The sequence below is a fragment of the Hyalella azteca genome, unplaced genomic scaffold, assembly GCF_000764305.2.
Source record: "Hyalella azteca isolate HAZT.00-mixed unplaced genomic scaffold, Hazt_2.0.2 contig10669, whole genome shotgun sequence".
NCBI lineage: Eukaryota > Metazoa > Arthropoda > Malacostraca > Amphipoda > Hyalellidae > Hyalella > Hyalella azteca.
Genome location: NW_025940698.1, coordinates 73013 through 90404, shown reverse-complemented (window position 1 = coordinate 90404; position 17392 = coordinate 73013). Strand labels below are relative to the sequence as shown.

The 17392-nt window shown below is 45.0% G+C and overlaps 1 protein-coding gene across 1 annotated transcript in view; it reads left to right on the top strand.

Annotated features, from left to right (window-relative positions):
* Positions 1–2217: 2217 nt before the first annotated feature.
* Positions 2218–17392, top strand: part of LOC108666012 (WASH complex subunit 5) — a 28728-nt gene continuing 13553 nt past the window's right edge. The window contains exons 1-13 of the mRNA XM_047882529.1: positions 2218–2515; positions 4077–4179; positions 4421–4612; positions 4919–5139; positions 5531–5628; positions 8206–8351; positions 8467–8604; positions 9661–9830; positions 13116–13374; positions 13919–14239; positions 15794–15973; positions 16332–16490; positions 17291–17346. Of these exons, the coding sequence (XP_047738485.1) occupies positions 2397–2515; positions 4077–4179; positions 4421–4612; positions 4919–5139; positions 5531–5628; positions 8206–8351; positions 8467–8604; positions 9661–9830; positions 13116–13374; positions 13919–14239; positions 15794–15973; positions 16332–16490; positions 17291–17346 (2162 nt within the window). The 5' untranslated portion in view covers positions 2218–2396. The remainder of the gene's footprint in view (positions 2516–4076; positions 4180–4420; positions 4613–4918; positions 5140–5530; positions 5629–8205; positions 8352–8466; positions 8605–9660; positions 9831–13115; positions 13375–13918; positions 14240–15793; positions 15974–16331; positions 16491–17290; positions 17347–17392) is intronic.

Sequence of the window (17392 nt, the reverse complement as noted above, 5' to 3'; positions counted from 1 at the left end):
TATTTATGGTCAATTTTCATAGGTGTGAATTACACATACCATCAAAGTGGGTAATAAGGGACGGTTTTGAGTGTTTAATGTTCGAAGCATGCATAGTGTACTCATCCATTACTAACAGTAGTCTGAAGTCCTCCTCTTTCATTTTACATGATGTAGATGTAGAATAAATAACATTTTCTGTGTTTTTTACTTGTTTATCCTTTATTGATATGATATCACCATATTCATTCATTACCGTATTATTGATGTGATATTACCGGATCCATAAACATGCCATTGAACATTTACAATGACCTTGTCCACTGCAAGCTTGATATCAGCAGCCATATAGCATTTCTTCTGTATCTGTAAGCTTACAGGAGGGCTTGTAATTTCACACCATTTTAATTAGGTTAAGTGAATTCACTATAAAAAAGATCATAAAAACATACCTGAATCAGAAAGGAATGTTTTAGAAACAACCATCATTTGTTTCGGAGAAATAAAACATAGTTTAGGTCAACTACTTTTCATTCTATGATGCCCAGTGCCCAATACTATATATATGACATTCTTGGTGTAGTTAGGCAGAAGCTTTTCTCTTATGCAAGTTTGATTGAAGACCAGAGCATGCTTTTTATTAACAATCTTCTTGTTCGTTTTTTCAATGAGTCGAACCAAATTTCTTGCTGGCGTCGGGAGATCGAAAAGCAGGTTTCCGAATGACATTTTAATAGTTTGCGACGTTTCGAAAATACAATTTTCATTATCAAGCTGGAGATGGTTTTACAACATTTGAAATTGAATTTGAAATGACTGAAGTACATATGAATGGTATAGTGGATACAATAAAATAAATAATGTGGATACAACAAAATNATTTTAAGTTTATATTTTGTTGTATCCACATTATTTATTTTATTGTATCCACTATACCATTCATATGTACTTCAGTCATTTCAAATTCAATTTCAAATGTTGTAAAACCATCTCCAGCTTGATAATGAAAATTGTATTTTCGAAACGTCGCAAACTATTAAAATGTCATTCGGAAACCTGCTTTTCGATCTCCCGACGCCAGCAAGAAATTTGGTTCGACTCATTGAAAAAACGAACAAGAAGATTGTTAATAAAAAGCATGCTCTGGTCTTCAATCAAACTTGCATAATATGACATTCTGTGCACAATTTTGTGATGACCAATGATGCATTAATTTTTTGATAAGTGAAATTTTTTTTGCTGTGCAAGGTAGATGTAATCAAAATTCTTCATTGTTAATCAATATTTTTGTTAACTGGAGCCTTTGCTAACTGAGGTTAAACCGTAAATGCGTTTTTAGGGGTGTTCCTTATTACCCTGGGGAGGTGTCCCTTATTACCCCGTTGCATGGAAATGGCTGCCATTTTTTTTTAATGAGATAGGCAAATTTTGTCAATCTTGTTTTCAAGCCAACACCTGTGTGCAACTTTTATGTATGTAAATTTTTTTAATATGGCGAATCTTTTTTTGCTCCAGACCTTAGTAGAGTTACTTTTCCAAAATCACACTTTTTACACTTTTTTTCAGCGAATTTTTAGAGATAGTAAATGTATGATTTCTTAAATAGCTTTATGCATAATAGATAGTAAAAATGTTGAAGTTTACGCTCTATTTTTAGTTTTGCAATATTTTGATTAGTTTAGCTGCTACAACATTTCTACGAAATGTGGGATGCGTGTCCCGATTTACTCTGCCTGTCCCTTATTACCCCGTTTGACGGTTTATATAATATATATTATATATCATGTATATATATATATATTATCCATACATATATATATTTATGTACTCTACATGACTACTGTATGGTTTGTAGCTGTGTAGCTCAAGTGTTATGATAAAGTAATGTATATATTCATTTAGAATTTTAAATCAATACACATACTTTCATTTGATGCCTGCATTGGTAAGGATTTTGTCTTAACAGATGTTCTGAGCTGGGTGCTGCAGCATGTACTCTTGTGAAAAACCCAAATATTGCTAATGCTATGATACCATCAAACAATAATTTGGGATTTTTTCTTGTACCTCATTTGAGTTTGATTCTCTGGAGGTAAAGTGTCACACAGGCAAGTGTAAATATTTGTAGCTAATATATAAATACTGTTTCATGAATGTCTACATGTTATATTTATAGAATAATAAATAACTGTATTTGTATTAGTTTTAGTTTTTCTTTTAGATCCATGTATTTGAATTTCATTTTCAGGCATAGAAATTTTTAATTATTGATGATTTTATATAATTGTCAATGCTTCAAAATGACAATTGTCATCAACTAAAGTAAAGATTATTTTCATTTGGGATATTTTTACCATCAATTTCTCTAAGTAGGAAAGAAAATTTTTTGCCATAGTAAAGCTACCAGCATCCTTCTGATGGCATTTCTTGCTGACAACAACACCTGCGGCCAAACTCTCCTCAAACTCGTAGCGCGAGGAAGCTCCATTCTTGCCGAGCTCACCCGACTTGCATCAGCTGTGCCAAGCATATTTAGGTGAGCAATCCTACTGAGCTAAATGAAAAAATTATCCAGTGATTTAAATTATTTACTGTAGATTTTCGCTTAGGCAGATAGGTACCGGTATACAGTGTTATTCTAAATGATGGACCCAAATTAGAAAATTTGTATTGATTCAAATATTGATTTGAAATAAATAATTTATAAACCAGTCTAAAAAGAAAGATGTGCAATTTTTTTACCAATTTATAAATGTTCAATATGACCTTCAAATGCTGTGTACAGCAATCATCTTATCGGCAGCCAAACTCGTCCTACACACAAGAAAGCATATCTTCTGTAATGGACTGCACCGTAGCAAAGATGCTGTTCTTCAGATCAACCAGAGTTGCTGGTAGAGGCATGACGTAAACAGAGTTGCTGGTAGAGGCGGGACGTAAACAGAGTTGCTGGTAGAGGCATGACGTAAACAGAGTTGCTGGTAGAGGCGGGACGTAAACAGAGTTGCTGTTAGAGGCATGACGTAAACAGAGTTGCTGGTAAAGGCGGGACATAAACAGAGTTGCTGGTAGAGGCGGGACGTAAACAGAGTTGCTGGTAGAGGCGGGACGTAAACAGAGTTGCTGGTAGAGGTGGTACGTAAACAGAGTTGCTGGTAGAGGCGGGACGTAAACAGAGTTGCTGGAAGAGGCAGGATGTAAACAGAGTTGCTGGTAGAGGCAGGGCATAAACAGCTTCCTTGACATAACCCCATAAGAAATAGTCACAAAGGGGTGAGATCAGGTGATCTTGGTGGGCTAAAGTGTAGAGCCAGATCGTCATTTTCTATGCATCCAACCCAATGCCCAGGAAGTGACCAATTCAAAAAATGTTGAACATCAAATGCTGCTCAGCTCCTCATTTGAATAGGTTAAAATTTGAATCTTTCTCTTCTCATTGCTGTATAAATTATTTGCTTTAAATTTACATTTAAATAAATACAAATTTTTTAAATTGGGTCCATCATTTAAAATAACCCTGTATGGTGAAAAGAATCTTAATTTATTTATTAGTTAATCAAAGAGTAGTTTGTGGAAAGAATGAATTTTATTGTTTTAAATTAATTTGCATCTTTGTTTCCAAGAGTATGTTGCATGACTGTGCTAAATAGGTCAGCAGTATTTTAAACTTCTGAAAGGTTTGAAGCTGTAGCTATGTTTGTGATAGTTGTATTTGCATGTTGGTATTAGTGAAAGTTTGGTGTCTGTGGAAGTTGAGACCTGCTTGTTTGTACAGGTGGAAGTTGAGACTTGCTTGTTTTTACAGGTGGAAGTTGAGACCTGCTTGTTTGTACAGGTGGAAGTTGAGACTTGCTTGTTTGTACAGGTGGAAGTTGAGACCTGCTTGTTTTTACAGGTGGAAGTTGAGATCTGCTTGTTTGTACAGGTTGAAGTTGAGATCTGCTTGTTTGTACAGGTTGAAGTTGAGATCTGCTTTGTATAGACAGATCTTATTTGCATGCTGGTTGCCCTACAAACAAGGCATAAAATATGAGCACATATAATATGGCACTTATTTGTTAAAGCAAATGAAATGCCTAATTCCTCAAGTTTTTCAGATTAGAAAGCAAGGCAGACGTGCAGAAGTTTGGAGACGTTCTGCTGGACTTTGGTTATTTCCAGAACCCTGAACTTTATGCTAAGAATATCGAGGAATCAAAGGCAAGTAGAGATCAATATCAGTAGAATGCTTTTGTACACTCACACAGCAAAGTTGTATTAAAAATTGAATCAGAAATCAGCTTCAATTTATTTTAAAGTGCTGTGCTGTCCATTTTAAGGCGCTGTTTCTTGTCTGGACAGCATATTAAAAATGAAGCCAGAAATTAGCTTGAATTTATTTTAAGGAATAGCTCCATCAACGTATTGATGCATTTTGATTGAATTTGTTGTTGTGGTGCAGGTGTTGCAGCAACTTGACAATGACATAAAGGAGCGACACATGCCCGTGCTGTGCCGCCTCTATGCTGCATTTGAAAGCATTCATCGTTACGTGTCACAGCTGAGGAGCTTCCTGCAGGATCTCTCTGACGGGGCCTTCCTGCACTCTAACTTTGATATTGTGTTTGCTGATCATGACGGCAAGCAGCTCATGGTTAGTGAGCGCTGTCATGCATGAGATTTTTTCTTGTTATATTTGTAGCTCAACTTGGATGATTATATTGATGATGTTTAAAATTAATTTAGTGGTATGGAATTACTTCTCCATTTCCTAGTCATTTGAATTTATAAATATTGCAGTTATTATCAAAGTTTGCAATTATGAGCAGCTTTGATTCTGCTTCTTGTAGGACCTTGCCATTTGTCACTACTGCTCCTCCACAATCTTTTAATAATAAGATTGTATATTACAATCTGAGTTTGGGTTCAATATTTTGAGTCTATGATGATAATATGACAGTGTGAGGCGCTGTACCTGTACGGCGTCCAGCTGCTGCTGGTGGACAAGCTGTACCCAGGCTGTTGTCGTGAGCGTATCATTGTTGCGTATCATCGCCACGCAAGCGTCGAGCAACGTCCTGCCAGCGACACCAACATTGATGACGTATGTTGTCTCCTGCGCTCTACGGGACTTGCGCTTGATGAGAAGCGTCCGCCGGGATATCCTGAGGACTACTTCAGGTCTTATTTTAGCTCTTGAAATTACATGTTCTGACAAATGAACATTATCAACACCTACATAGATGCACTATTATCTGTTGTCCCCTCCACATATCTAAAGGGATGTTACACTAATATAGTAATTTGTAACAAGATTATACCAAGGCTGTTATCAGAAAACCGCTATGTTCTGCTCTGGGCATTTTGCAGCATTTTTACTCAGATTGTTTTCATTTTTGGCTATAGTGGCATTTCTATATATTATTGTATCCTGCAATATGTGTTTCGTATGCTGTACATGGACGTTGCAGCAGACTTATGTGCTTTTGATGTCAGAGTTTATATGGAGCTCTTGATGGCAGAGTTTATAAAGAGTACTTGTTACATGTGTTGATGCACGACGTGTTCACAGACGCATCGAGCTGCCGGAGAGCTACGTGGACCAGGTGCTGGGCCACCTCAGGACTGACGACGTGTACAGTCAGGTAGGCTGGCGACATGTACAGTCAGGTAGGCTGACGACGTGTACAGTCAGGTAGGCTGGCGACGTGTACAGTCAGGTAGGCTGGCGACGTGTACAGTCAGGTAGGCTGACGACGTGTACAGTCAGGTAGGCTGGCGACGTGTACAGTCAGGTAGGCTGGCGACGTGTACAGTCAGGTAGGCTGGCGACGTGTACAGTCAGGTAGGCTGACGACGTGTACAGTCAGGTAGGCTGGCGACGTGTACAGTCAGGTAGGCTGGCGACGTGTACAGTCAGGTAGGCTGGCGACGTGTACAGTCAGGTAGGCTGACGACGTGTACAGTCAGGTAGGCTGGCGACGTGTACAGTCAGGTAGGCTGGCGACGTGTACAGTCAGGTAGGCTGGCGACGTGTACAGTCAGGTAGGCTGACGACGTGTACAGTCAGGTAGGCTGGCGACGTGTACAGTCAGGTAGGCTGGCGACGTGTACAGTCAGGTAGGCTGGCGACGTGTACAGTCAGGTAGGCTGACGACGTGTACAGTCAGGTAGGCTGGCGACGTGTACAGTCAGGTAGGCTGGCGACGTGTACAGTCAGGTAGGCTGGCGACGTGTACAGTCAGGTAGGCTGACGACGTGTACAGTCAGGTAGGCTGGCGACGTGTACAGTCAGGTAGGCTGGCGACGTGTACAGTCAGGTAGGCTGGCGACGTGTACAGTCAGGTAGGCTGACGACGTGTACAGTCAGGTAGGCTGGCGACGTGTACAGTCAGGTAGGCTGGCGACGTGTACAGTCAGGTAGGCTGGCGACGTGTACAGTCAGGTAGGCTGACGACGTGTACAGTCAGGTAGGCTGGCGACGTGTACAGTCAGGTAGGCTGGCGACGTGTACAGTCAGGTAGGCTGGCGACGTGTACAGTCAGGTAGGCTGACGACGTGTACAGTCAGGTAGGCTGGCGACGTGTACAGTCAGGTAGGCTGGCGACGTGTACAGTCAGGTAGGCTGGCGACGTGTACAGTCAGGTAGGCTGACGACGTGTACAGTCAGGTAGGCTGGCGACGTGTACAGTCAGGTAGGCTGGCGACGTGTACAGTCAGGTAGGCTGGCGACGTGTACAGTCAGGTAGGCTGACGACGTGTACAGTCAGGTAGGCTGGCGACGTGTACAGTCAGGTAGGCTGGCGACGTGTACAGTCAGNATAGGCCTTATTGTATTGTTCTATTGGCCCCACCCCTCTCCTTCTATAGGCCTGATTGTATTGTTCTATTGGCCCCACCCCTCTCCTTCTATAGGCCTTATTTTATTGTTCTATTGGCCCCACCATCCCCACTTCCGTTAGTACATCCAGCACCCTTAAGCTCATTTCACCACCCCTCATCATCCTTCAGCATGATTAAAAAAGAGTTTTCAACCGTTGGTAGATTTGAGATTTTTACTATTATTATACTGTTATTATATCGGCATTCGGCAATTGCTTAAATTACGTCAGATTGGTCCGAAGTGGCTTAAAAGGCGCGTGACAAGGTTCTCGTATGAATAGGTTACGGCAAAAATAGTACAGAGAGAGGGTTGTAATGAAACACTGATACATTTCACATTGAATTGAAAAATTTAAGTTCGCATCCTACGTCACCAATGAAACTCTAGTACATGAAAAAGGTAATCTGAACACCATCAAAATTAAAGAATCTGTCAGTTAACATCACTAAATTTCCCTATTTACCATATAAGCTTATCCGTTACAGTTCCGTTGAGTAGACGACTGTTGTAAACGACCGTAACTCGCGCATCCGTTTACGGCCTAAATGTTCAGCGACCGTACCGCAGCTGTAGCCGCGCGTTTGCAGCCGTATTCCAAGTGGCGTTACTGCAGCTGTCGCTTTTTCTTCAAAGCCGTCGTGTCTCGCCGATATAGATGCCTCGTGTTTGTCTGGCCGTAGGTTTCTTGTAGGTATACTGCGGTTGATGGTTGTGACCGTACTGTTTCTTGTGATGAGAGTTGTGACCGTACTATGCTCATGACCGTACCCATGATAATTGTTGCTCGGCACTTGAAAACTTGAATCTTGATGATTGCTGGCGTTAATATCGTAGAATGTCTTGTCTATCACGTTGTCTAACTGCTAAGTCACCTCCGTAGCAATGAACGTTGACCGTGCAAATAAGCGAAGTTACGGCCGTTACTCGTAGATTTCTTACGTTATTATATCGGAGTCGTGGTGGTATGAATGACTCGACGTTTCGCGCGGCCGATATTTCGCGACCCGCCGCCCAAACGGCCGAAGCCGTTGCGGAGATAGCTGCAGACCGTACTGACGAGACGGTCATCACTGTAGAACAAACCCTTGGCACCAATTTTAGGTTCCTTATATACGCTGGTCTCGCCCACAATTTAACCCTATCCCTCGAAGTGACGCCGCATTCCTCGACTGGAATTTCCCTCACGCTGCGTTGGCCAACGCTCGATGTTAACTAACTCGTTCCCACGGTCTCGAAACAACCGCGTCTTAAACACTTTCTAAATCGCTTCGACCCGCATTTTCAGCATTCTTAAGACCCACGCATACCGTAATACATGTTCCATATTACCTACTTTATTCAAGCACCCTCTCACCACCCTTCAGCACCCATCCACCACCCTCTCACCACCCCCTCACCACCGCAGGTCGACAACGTGCGGCGCGTGGCTGCGAGTTTCGCGGCGCAGCTGAAGACCTGCGCCGCGCAGAGCGAGCAGCGCGAGGGCGAGGGCGACCTCAGTGAAGTCAAGGTACGCAGCGCGAGAGCAGGTGCTGATTATGTGTACCGCGCAGGTGCTGATTATGTGTACCGCGCAGGTGCTGATTATGTGTACCGCGCAGGTGCTGATTATGTGTACCGCGCAGGTGCTGACGGCGCGCGCGGCGCTGCTGCGCGAGGTGCGCGAGAGCAACGTCGCGCTGCGCTGGCTCATGCTGCACTGCGCGCCACTCGACCACGCGGGGGGCGCCGCCTCCAAGCGCTGCGTCGCCGTCAGGGATCAGGTCAGCTGCTGTGCTATATTTTGGGATGTGATAAGGCATATTATTAAGGCATATTATATTATTTGATGATCTGTACATTACGGCCTTATTGGGATATAATAAGACTATAATATATTGTAAGTCTCTGCTCAATTGGCGTAGAGCCACGGGTTGTCTTCTGGAAGGGGTCATAAAGCCCCATGGGTCAACTACCACCCGCCTTAAGCCGGGCGGCCCCCAGCCAGCAAGGTGTTGACCCGTCACGATCTGCATGCTTCAAGGAGTGCCTGTGCTTGAAGTCCTACTCTAAAGTAGATTATTAAGTCGCGTACCGTACCCTGAAACCTCAAAAGAATGTAAACGGAGTCTCCAACACATCGCATCTCAATTTGGAGCGTGTGCACTATGCGCACCGGCCTGTCTGGTGACCTCCGTGTCATTGCAGACGATCGGAAGAGCGCTGTGACTGACAGAGCTGCATAGACTAAACGTTGATATAGAAGCGCTACAGGAGACGCGACTCCCTGAGAACGGCCCTGTAAGGTAGAACATTATACAAACCTTCTTGTAGCAGGGGAAAAGTAGCGAGGATGCAAGATAACATAGAGTTGGCTTTGTCGCCAGATACGCCTTGCTTTGCGTGATTGAGCCTCCGCATTGTTGCACAGAGAGTACTCTACGTCTACTCTACGTCTCTCAACCTCGGCTGTTTTTAAATACATTGCCTACATATTCGCACCAACGCTCCAAGCATCCCTGATGCTAAGGACGAACACCGTCGACAGGGTCGCATTGTTCACCCTGGTAAGACTTCAACATTAGAGTCTATTCGGACTACGAGACCTGGTCAGATGTGCTGGATCACCACGGCATTGGGTAAATGAATGAGGAATGGCCAGCGATTGTTACAATTCGGTTGCTATTCGGCCGCAGCTTGCCGGTTACTTTTTTTGTTTCCTTTATGTTTCAGAATGAGCCATGGCATAGAGCGTCGTGGAGACGTCACACATCAAAACCCTGGCATCAGCTAAACTTGTTTGTCACAGTACATGACTCTTTGACCTGCTGCTGTTACAGGTCGTGACCTGCACGCAGGCCGCCCCTGACGCCGTCTTTGACCTGCTGCTGTTACAGGTCGTGACCTGCACGCAGGCCGCCCCTGACGCCGTCTTTGACCTGCTGCTGTTACAGGTCGTGACCTGCACGCAGGCCGCCCCTGACGCCGTCTTTGACCTGCTGCTGNAGCGGCAATCTTTTGGTGGTTCGGTCATGGTTTGGAGGGCGTTTAGCCGAAAGAGAAAATCAACTCTAGCTATTTTACAAGGGAGACAAGATTCCGTGGCTACAAGCACACGCTGTTTTACCAACTTCTCCCTTTTGCCGATGAGAAACATGAGGGAACATATGTTTTCCAACAAGACAATGCTTCAATTCACACCTCGAAATCGGCAAACATGTGGTTCCTAGAGCAGAATATTACTCTGTTGCCGTGGCCGGCGCTTAGTCCTGACCTCAACGCCATTGAAAACTTATGGGGCATCATGGCGAGGGATGTTTACCAAAATGAGCGCCAGTTCCAATCTGTGAGTGACCAAAGCACGGCTATCCTTCGTTCTTGGGATTAAATTTTTCAAAAGACACTGGATTATATGGTAAATAGCGTGGGGAGAAGATGCATTGCGGTAATTATGGCGAAAGGGGGTGAGATTGCCTGTTAAAATGAGTGTGTGTGATCCACAAACGGAAAAACATATCTTGGTCTTATAACCATTTCCACCTAGGTTTTTCTAATTTTCATAATTTCTTCTCCTATATTTTGAGAACATTATTTTTTTTCGCATAGCGTTGGAACCGTTTTTAAACGTAGTTTAACCTCGTGTAATTAGAATCTCATATTTTTCTGTGCAAGAAAAAATATTTGCAGAAAACTGGGTGGTCGTATAGCCATTTCCGGCACTGTAGACGGTCATTTTTTCCGGACAAATTCCGTGATTAAGTTTTTCTCAATTGCGTTGGCCGGCTAAAATTTATGATAGGGGTACTTCCTAATTAAATTTTAAATACTGCAAAAAGAAAATAAATGGAATTTTTATAGCGGAAACTACAAATAAACTAGTATACATTGAATTATTGGCCTTTTTTGGCCTTTTTTGTTCCCGGACTTGCCGATTTTAGGCAACCTGAATTATGTACCACTACGTCCTGGAGAAATACATTTCGTGGTACGCATATGTACCAATACGTAGTCAACGTGTTAACTTTTGCATTTATAACGAATCGAAAATTACAACCAAAAACCTCTACTCTGAAACGCGGAGCTTTTTTCCAAAACCTGGCATTTCCAAACGCCTTCTCCGATCGAGCTGAAAATTTACATGTAACTGGAGGACCCTTAAAACAACTAAATTTCTGAACCGAAAAAATCGAAGTACGATTTCTATAGTTATACCTGAAAAGCGGTTTTTCACTGCAAGCTAATCAGTCACTAGGTTTAGTGCTCCAAGTTGTTGTTTTCAAGCTAATTGAACCTCGACCTACATTTTCTTCTCGAATGAAATTTTTTTAGACCTGTATTTGAAAAGTTATAAAAAACTAACTATGTATAAACTTTAAACAAATTAAGGGCTCTTGACATGTATTAATTCATATCGATTAATAGGAAATAAGGTTGAACTCGGTTTGCAGTGGTAAATGCTGCACCAAAGAGCAAATATAGTCACCCGTTTGAGTCAACGATCAAATAACTTTGTAATTCTTCCACGTTCTCCACGAAATTAACAAGCTAAAATTTTATCTTCTCATTCACCGTTGAATTAAAACGGAATCAAATTTCTAATTAACGGTGTGAATGACAGAAAACTGTTGCTCCCAAAATTACTTGCTTCTAATTATTCACGTGAAGGATATTAAAATGTGTTATCTGCTAAAGCATTGTTATCGTTCACAAAAATGTAAGAGACACGCACGCGTCAAGTATTCGTGTCATACACTTGACAGATGAACCTGTACGCTACTGAACGTTACGTAGTTAGCCGAGATCAGCAATCACTTAAGTCTTGTTAGCTGACCGTGACCCTGAGCAGTCAGTTGTTAGCTGACCGTGACCCTGAGCAGTCAGCTGTCAGCTGACCGTGACCCTGAGCAGTCAGTTGTTAGCTGACCGTGACCCTGAGCAGTCAGTTGTTAGCTGACCGTGACCCTGAGCAGTCAGCTGTTAGCTGACCGTGACCCTGAGCAGTCAGTTGTTAGCTGACCGTGACTCTGAGCAGTCAGCTGTCAGCTGACCGTGACCCTGAGCAGTCAGCTGTCAGCTGACCGTGACTCTGAGCAGTCAGTTGTCAGCTGACCGTGACCCTGAGCAGTCAGCCCAGTGCTGCGAAGGCGGACTAGCCAGTAGCTGTTGTCTGACTAGTTTGTCAGTCTAGTTTTGCTAACTAGTCGAGTCGTGCTGACTAAAACCAGTGTTCCCTGCTGTCGTTTCGCCTAGGGGAATTCATGCTTTTCCTGAACTACGTGCATTAATGCTGTGCAATACAGAGTTGGACGTCTCGCATAACAAAGTGCTTTTAGTCGGAATGTGAGCATAATAAACTATTTTAATTTTGCGCAATTATGATTTTGACAAAAGTGATATCAAATATACTATTTTATCCTGTTGTGTAGGTAATTACGATTATAACATAAAGTGAGTTTAATTAACTATTTTAAGTGTGCTTCTTCATGATTTAATCCATCGCTACTGAGCCGGCTTTTGACTGACGATGACTAGGAGAGTTATAAACAGCATCGTAGCTTCGTAGGTTAGATAGACGAGCACAGTTGCCTGAAATTAAATTATATATTGTCTTGGCCCGGAGCTGCAAGCGTCCGCCCCTGACAGTAGCGAACTATAGGTGCAACTAACGTTTAATTAGCTAGTAGCATCTCTAGCCGGCGGCAACGGAACAAACTAAAGCACCAACGCCTCGCTTACATCTCGCTAACGTCTCGCTAAAGCCTCATTAACTTCTGACTAAGGTCTCAATAAAGTCCTGGTAACGCCTCGCTAACGTCTCATTAATGTCAGACAGCCATATTACGCGCCAGCTGACTGTTAGAATATTTCTACCTAAAGACAGGGTTTCGTTGACTAAGGGCGTGAGAGATTTGAATGACACAATGTGTCGCAGAACTTATCTTGATACGGAATGGTAATAAATGATAGATATTATGGAGATCCCAACAAATATAGACTAGACTTCGACCGTTAGGCCGGAGTAGCTCTAACGCGAGATGCATGGCGGCGTATTTGTCTGTTACTGGGGCCCACTAAGGTTCCCAGCCCTTTCATAGGCTTCGTACTTCCGTCCACCAGGTTCTTGTCCTCGTGACACATATGCTGTATAGGCTGTCGACTCAGCGTATGGGGCAAGCTCTCAGTGACAGTGGACTCAAAGCTAAAGTTCTAGCCTAACTAGGTCTGCTGGTAAACGCATGAGGATTTGTATCCACAAACTACCTAGTAGCTCTCTCTGAAAAATTTCTCACTAAAGTCTCACTCATCCCTATAAGGATTTTTTATCCACAAACTACTATCGGAAAAATTTCTCACTAACGTCTCACTCACGGCCAGAGTACCACGACCTGAGTGCGAGCGGTGGCGCGACGCAGGCGCTGCAGGAGGCGCTCGTCGCCCTGGCGCAGCTCGAGCGCCTGTACGGCGCAGACGACGGCAGCCTCGCCGTGCTGGCAACTGTCGCCGACCTGTCATACGCCTGGCGCCTCATGGACCTGTACACGCCTGTCATGCAGGTCAGTGGACCTGTCATACGCCTGGCGCCTCATGGACCTGTACACGCCTGTCATGCAGGTCAGTGGACCTGTACACGCCTGTCATGCAGGTCAGTGGACCTGTACACGCCTGTCATGCAGGTCAGAGGACACCTTATTCTTGCAATATATTAACGAAATATTGAGATTCCTGCGAAAGATTCAGGTAAACAATTACTCCTCCCTTCTTTGAATTTAGATACTGTACATATTGTGATCGCTTCATTTCGTGAATATACAACTGAATAACTGAAGTTAGTTCTGAAGACGTTGTGAGAGTGTAACATTGCTGCTCCGTCGGTGTAGGCCCCCGCCCTCCGTGAATGGTGGGAGCGAATATTTTCACTGGTGCAGACATGGCTCAGTATTGCGGTCCCTGTACATCATCACTTGGGTTTGTTAATTAAGAACATGTCTTTGAGAATGAAGAAAGATGTCCATTTATTAGCCACGAACATGTTGTTAATCAATACATCTCAACTGATCAACATGTCTGTATTAATCATATGTTTTAATCAATGCACAGCGGCGCATCAGGGAGGCGCCCGGTGAGGTGGTGCGCCTGCGCGCCGTCTTCCTGAAGCTCGCGTCCGCCCTGGAGCCTCCGCTGCTGCGCATCGCGCAGGCGCGCTCGCCTGACGCGCTCGCCGTGTCCACCCTGTACAGCGGCCACCTGGTGGCCTATATCAGGCGGGTGCGTGTGTGTCCACCCTGTACAGCGGCCACCTGGTGGCCTACATCAGGCGGGTGCGTGTGTCCACCCTGTACAGCGGCCACCTGGTGGCCTACATCAGGCGGGTGCGTGTGTGTCCACCCTGTACAGCGGCCACCTGGTGGCCTACATCAGGCGGGTGCGTNAACTGTACTACCCTCATGTGGCAGCTGTGCTAACTGTACTACCCTCATGTGGCAGCTGTGCTAACTGTACTACCCTCATGTGGCAGCTGTGCTAACTGTACTACCCTCATGTGGCAGCTGTGCTAACTGTACTACCCTCATGTGGCAGCTGTGCTAACTGTACTACCCTCATGTGGCAGCTGTGCTAACTGTACTACCCTCATGTGGCAGCTGTGCTAACTGTACTACCCTCATGTGGCAGCTGTGCTAACTGTACTACCCTCATGTGGCAGCTGTGCTAACTGTACTACCCTCATGTGGCAGCTGTGCTAACTGTACTACCCTCATGTGGCAGCTGTGCTAACTGTACTACCCTCATGTGGCAGCTGTGCTAACTGTACTACCCTCATGTGGCAGCTGTGCTAACTGTACTACCCTCATGTGGCAGCTGTGCTAACTGTACTACCCTCATGTGGCAGCTGTGCTAACTGTACTACCCTCATGTGGCAGCTGTGCTAACTGTACTACCCTCATGTGGCAGCTGTGCTAACTGTACTACCCTCATGTGGCAGCTGTGCTAACTGTACTACCCTCATGTGGCAGCTGTGCTAACTGTACTACCCTCATGTGGCAGCTGTGCTAACTGTACTACCCTCATGTGGCAGCTGTGCTAACTGTACTACCCTCATGTGGCAGCTGTGCTAACTGTACTACCCTCATGTGGCAGCTGTGCTAACTGTACTACCCTCATGTGGCAGCTGTGCTAACTGTACTACCCTCATGTGGCAGCTGTGCTAACTGTACTACCCTCATGTGGCAGCTGTGCTAACTGTACTACCCTCATGTGGCAGCTGTGCTAACTGTACTACCCTCATGTGGCAGCTGTGCTAACTGTACTACCCTCATGTGGCAGCTGTGCTAACTGTACTACCCTCATGTGGCAGCTGTGCTAACTGTACTACCCTCATGTGGCAGCTGTGCTAACTGTACTACCCTCATGTGGCAGCTGTGCTAACTGTACTACCCTCATGTGGCAGCTGTGCTAACTGTACTACCCTCATGTGGCAGCTGTGCTAACTGTACTACCCTCATGTGGCAGCTGTGCTAACTGTACTACCCTCATGTGGCAGCTGTGCTAACTGTACTACCCTCATGTGGCAGCTGTGCTAACTGTACTACCCTCATGTGGCAGCTGTGCTAACTGTACTACCCTCATGTGGCAGCTGTGCTAACTGTACTACCCTCATGTGGCAGCTGTGCTAACTGTACTACCCTCATGTGGCAGCTGTGCTAACTGTACTACCCTCATGTGGCAGCTGTGCTAACTGTACTACCCTCATGTGGCAGCTGTGCTAACTGTACTACCCTCATGTGGCAGCTGTGCTAACTGTACTACCCTCATGTGGCAGCTGTGCTAACTGTACTACCCTCATGTGGCAGCTGTGCTAACTGTACTACCCTCATGTGGCAGCTGTGCTAACTGTACTACCCTCATGTGGCAGCTGTGCTAACTGTACTACCCTCATGTGGCAGCTGTGCTAACTGTACTACCCTCATGTGGCAGCTGTGCGAGCTGTGCCACAGCGTAGGGGTGCTGGCGGCGGGCGTGGAGCAGATGGGCGCCACGCTCGTGGGCGTCGTGGAGCTTCACCCCCGGCAGCTGCTGGAGGGCGGCGTCAGGCAGGAGCTCCGACGCAGGATTGCGTCCATCCTGCAGGCCAACCTCAGCGTCCTGCCCAAGAAGGTGACGCGCTAAACTTAAAAGCATTGCTTTATATTACCTCTTGCCTCTCGTCCGTGCTATTGTAGCTCTGGGAAATTGTAAAGGGTGTGGTAGGGAATGTGGAGTAACTGGGGAGGTGAACTAAGGTATCTGCTGGTCCAGAGGGGCACCGTGAGGCGGGTAACTTGGAGGGGGGGGTGAAGTAAGGAGCCTCTGCTGGTCCAGGGATGCCATTTCAGTAGCAAAGGAGACGTTGTCGATGATGCATCGTGTTTGCGTGTACGAAACATTTATATAAATGCATTGTAGATGCAATACCTGCAGCCCTCGGGCCTCAGGGCCTCGTTCGAGTACATACAAGACATGGCTTATATTGCAGGCAGGTGGCGGGTGTCTGCTACGCCAGCTGGCGGCGGTGGGGCGGCAGATGGCGGGTCTCAGGGCCTCGTTCGAGTACATACAAGACTACGTAGGCGTGTACGCGCTCAAGATCTGGTACGAGGAGCTGGCGGCGGTCGTAAGCAGCAGCGTCGAGCAGGTTAGTGGCTTGCATTCTGGTCCCTTCTGTTCCTTTGTGTTCACTCTTATGTTCAATTATGTTTGTTTATGTAGAGGATAAAAGTAACGTGCGATGTACTCGAGTCAGTCAATATGTCACGGCATCAGATTTATTGGCTCGAGTGATTACAGCCACGGGTCTGCTGATGCAGGTTTAGCAAAGACAGCTACTAATTTCTGTGAAACTTTATTCAATCCTAGTGACCTAAAACGTCATCTGCAAGATAGAGGAAGAAAATAATTTTAAATTTTATCTAGCAACAAATTTTACTGTCAACAAATGAAGGAATTCGATATGAGATTCGTAAAATTCGACGAAACAGCAATTGAACGAAATCTTCACGCGTATAGCCGAACGAAATACTAGAACGAATAAGGTCGCCGGATGTTGGAGCTAAAATAGATTCACAACAAAAGTAACCGCTACAATGAGGGAACGTACGAGGATTGCGGCAGTAAAGTAGGTGACTTAACGCAGGTATAGCGAACAGCTGTCCAGCACTTGCAGGACACGTGATAACAATGACGCCATAACGTTTATTAAGTTTGCTGTCTCTAAACGAAGGCACAGAATCATCTGAGGGATATTGTGGCATGGAAAATAAAGATAGGCAATAGGATGGTTTGACCTATCTAAGCTGTAAATTATTAAATTTAATGGAAATATCGCGGGCGCGACACAAGGCGTTCTTCTCCTAAGAATAAGCTGACCTCATCTGCTGCAGCAGGGACTCCTTTCAACTCCACGAGGAAGGAATGTGACCTGCTGTCATATGACAGGAATGTGACCTGCTGTCATGTGACAGGAATGTGACCTGCTGTCATGTGACAAGAATGTGACCTGCTGTCATGTGACAGGAATGTGACCTGCTGTCATGTGAC